Here is a 3,070-nt window from a genome sequence, read left to right as displayed (position 1 = left end):
ATCATCTGCTGTCACGGCAACACACACACACACACACACACACACACACACACACACACACACGCAAACACACACGCAAACACACACACACACACACACGTACTCGCACACGCACACACGTACAAATTATTTGATCTTTGCACTAAAAACCAACAAACTGAACATGAAGGATGAAAATCAAACAACTTTAAATCTCTGAATAATTATTTTTCTAATTATTTAGTAATTATTATTAAAAGTTACACAGACCGGGCACACCGCCATAATCAGGCCAGCCTGGAAAATCATGTTTTTAATGTCTGAAAAATCATGTTTTTAATGTTTCAAAAATCATGTTTTTAATGTCTGAAATACGCCAAATGTCCAAGAAGTGTTTTCTCTTCATTCATTCTGCAGCGATGTGAGGAAATAACTTTAAAAGCAGCGTTTAAACAGACATCGTCTTCTTCTTTTAAGGGCTGGTTCATCTGTTCATCTCTTTTTTTCTCTCTTCCTCTCTCTCTCTCTTTCTATCATTTTTCTATTTTTGAATTCAAAGAGCTTTATTGGCATGACGAGACGTCTCTTATTGCCAAAGAAGAGAAGATCAACAGAAGGAAAATGACAATAACTGGCCCAACATCAACTAAAGAACATCAACATAAATAGCAGCTATCTCCCCCCTCTCTCTCTCTCTCTCTCTCTCTCTCTCTCTCTCTCTCTCTCTCTCTCTCTCTCTCCCTCCCCCCCTCTCCCCCCCCTCTCTGACCCTCCTTCAGACCCAGAGTCTTGGCTGTGATCTGAGAGTCTCTTTTGGAGCCAGAGAGCCAGCCGGTCGGGGCAGCCCAGGTCTGGGTGATAAACCCGGGGTCTGCACACACTCCAGGTCACCCCCCCCCCCCCCTCCTCCCTCCTCCACCCCTCCTCCCTCCTCCCCCCCTCCTCCCCTCCTCCCCCCTCCTCCTCCCCCTTTTAAAAACCTGTCTGCTGCCAAATTGGCTGGAAAAGCAGATAAACATACTGCATCAGAGACGGCATCTCGTCTCCTGACGCCCTCTCGTCTCGCTGCCCAGTCTCTCTTTCGCCGGCCAAATGTTGTGTGTGATCGTTTTTGGGCCGACAGAAATGTCCTCGTCTCACGACGTGGAGCCACATCAGTCGCCATTTTATTCTCCTGATGTGTGCACAATCTCACGCTGCGCTGCAAAATACTGCAGCTTTGTTAAACTGAGAGTCAAACAGCTGCTCAGCATCAACATATTACACACAAATAGGAAGTTATTATTGTTGATAATGATTAATTTTCTCAGATTATGCATGCACGTACGTAATTAATCACTACTTTTAGCATGTATAGAGCAGCATATCTCCACCAGACTCCATGTAAATTATCACTACTTTTAGCGTGTATAGAGCAGCATATCTCCACCAGACTCCATGTAAATTATCACTACTTTTAGCGTGTATAGAACAGCATATCTCCACCAGACTCCATGTAAATAATCACTACTTTTAGCGTGTATAGAGCAGCATATCTCCACCAGACTCCATGTAAATAATCACTACTTTTAGCGTGTATAGAGCAGCATATCTCCACCAGACTCCATGTAAATAATCACTACTTTTAGCATGTATAGAGCAGCATATCTCCACCAGACTCCATGTAAATAATCACTACTCTTAGCGTGTATAGAGCAGCATATCTCCACCAGACTCCATGTAAATAATCACTACTTTTAGTTTAACATCAAACACGCCAAATAAAGCGACACAAACGTAGCAACAAAATAACGAAATGCCAAAAAAAGTGGTGGGGTCTCTCAGTCTCTCTCTGCATCCCCCTCTCTTTCAATTTACTTTTTTTGAAATTAAAGAGCTTTATTTGCCTGACAAGACAAAAGCGCCAAAAATGTAAAAAATAAAACATCAGAAAAAGTTACAAAGCATTGGCAACAAACGGCCACTAGAGGGCGCCGGCCCTTGGTTGTAATGTGTCAGCCCACGGGGTTGTTTTTTTGGGGGGGGGGGTTCAGACCTGAAGGAGTCGTCCTCCGCGTGGCGGCTGTTGTCGTGCGTGTAGCAGACGCGGTGCGCGGCCACGTCCAGCTGCGTGAAGGCGGTGAGCGGGACGCCGGGCCGCTGCACGCCGTGCACCAGGCCGTGCCGCGGCGGCACCGACACGGCGTAGAGCAGCTCCTCCGGGCGGCCCGCCGCGTCCCACGCCAGCAGGACGTCGGTGTTCAGGACCACACGCCCCCCCGCCGCCAGGTGCACCGGCTCGGTCCGCAGCAGCACGTCACCTGGACGGGGGGGGTACTTTATTAACATGCTCATTATTCAAAAAATATCTATAAAAAACAACTTGTAATGTTACAGAATATTAATATTTTTTTCAAATTGTACCTCTAACGTGTACAAATATTACAACGATAGACTGAGTTTATTCATTGGTTGTGAAAACGCATCAAATTATCTTTAAAAAAAAGAAGAAAATTATATAAACGTTAAAATACATTCGCACATTTGTGATAATTTAACAATTTATCTTTAATTTTACATATTTTACTGCAGGACATTACAATGCTGATGCTTTTATCCAAAGAATAAAGGAGAAAGGAGAATGAAGACGAGGAAGAAGAAGAGAATGAAGAGAAGGAGGAAGAAGAGAAGAGAAAGGAGAACGAAGAGGAGGAAGAACACCCAGAGGGACCCCCCCCCGTTAATTATTCATTGGCTGTGGAGGCCAGCTGAGGTTCTCGGCCCGGCCTCCTGCAGGATCACAGCGCCGCAGCTAGAAGGCCGCGCCACGGCAACGCTGCCACGGCAACGCTGCCACGGCAACGCTGCCACGGCAACGCTGCCACGGCGAGGGACGCTGAATAATCCATGAACCGCGGCCGCCAGGACACGTTACAGCTGAGACAACTGTGGACTCGTATTAGTACACATGGAACCAGTCTGAGAGAAGAGAAGGAGGAAGAAGAGGAGGAGGAGGAGGAGGAAGAAGAGGAGGAGGAGGAGGAGGAGGAAGAAGAGGAGGAGGAGGAAGAGGAGGAGGAAGAGGAGGAGGAGGAGGAGGAGGAGGAGGAGG

At 46.7% G+C, this 3,070-nt stretch overlaps 1 protein-coding gene across 1 annotated transcript in view; it reads right to left on the bottom strand.

Annotated features, from left to right (window-relative positions):
- frem1b (Fras1 related extracellular matrix 1b) overlaps positions 1–3,070 on the bottom strand; it is a gene marked incomplete at its 3' end in the record, with an annotated part of 32,598 nt that overhangs the window by 7,321 nt on the left and 22,207 nt on the right. Inside the window, exons 24-25 of the mRNA XM_034882119.1 lie at positions 2,925–2,937; positions 2,015–2,279 (exon numbers count right to left, since the gene is read on the bottom strand). Coding sequence (XP_034738010.1) covers positions 2,015–2,279; positions 2,925–2,937 — 278 coding nt within the window. The remainder of the gene's footprint in view (positions 1–2,014; positions 2,280–2,924; positions 2,938–3,070) is intronic.

The sequence above is a fragment of the Etheostoma cragini genome, chromosome 9 (genome assembly GCF_013103735.1).
Source record: "Etheostoma cragini isolate CJK2018 chromosome 9, CSU_Ecrag_1.0, whole genome shotgun sequence".
Lineage (NCBI taxonomy): Eukaryota > Metazoa > Chordata > Actinopteri > Perciformes > Percidae > Etheostoma > Etheostoma cragini.
This window is presented reverse-complemented; position numbering and strand designations above follow the sequence as displayed.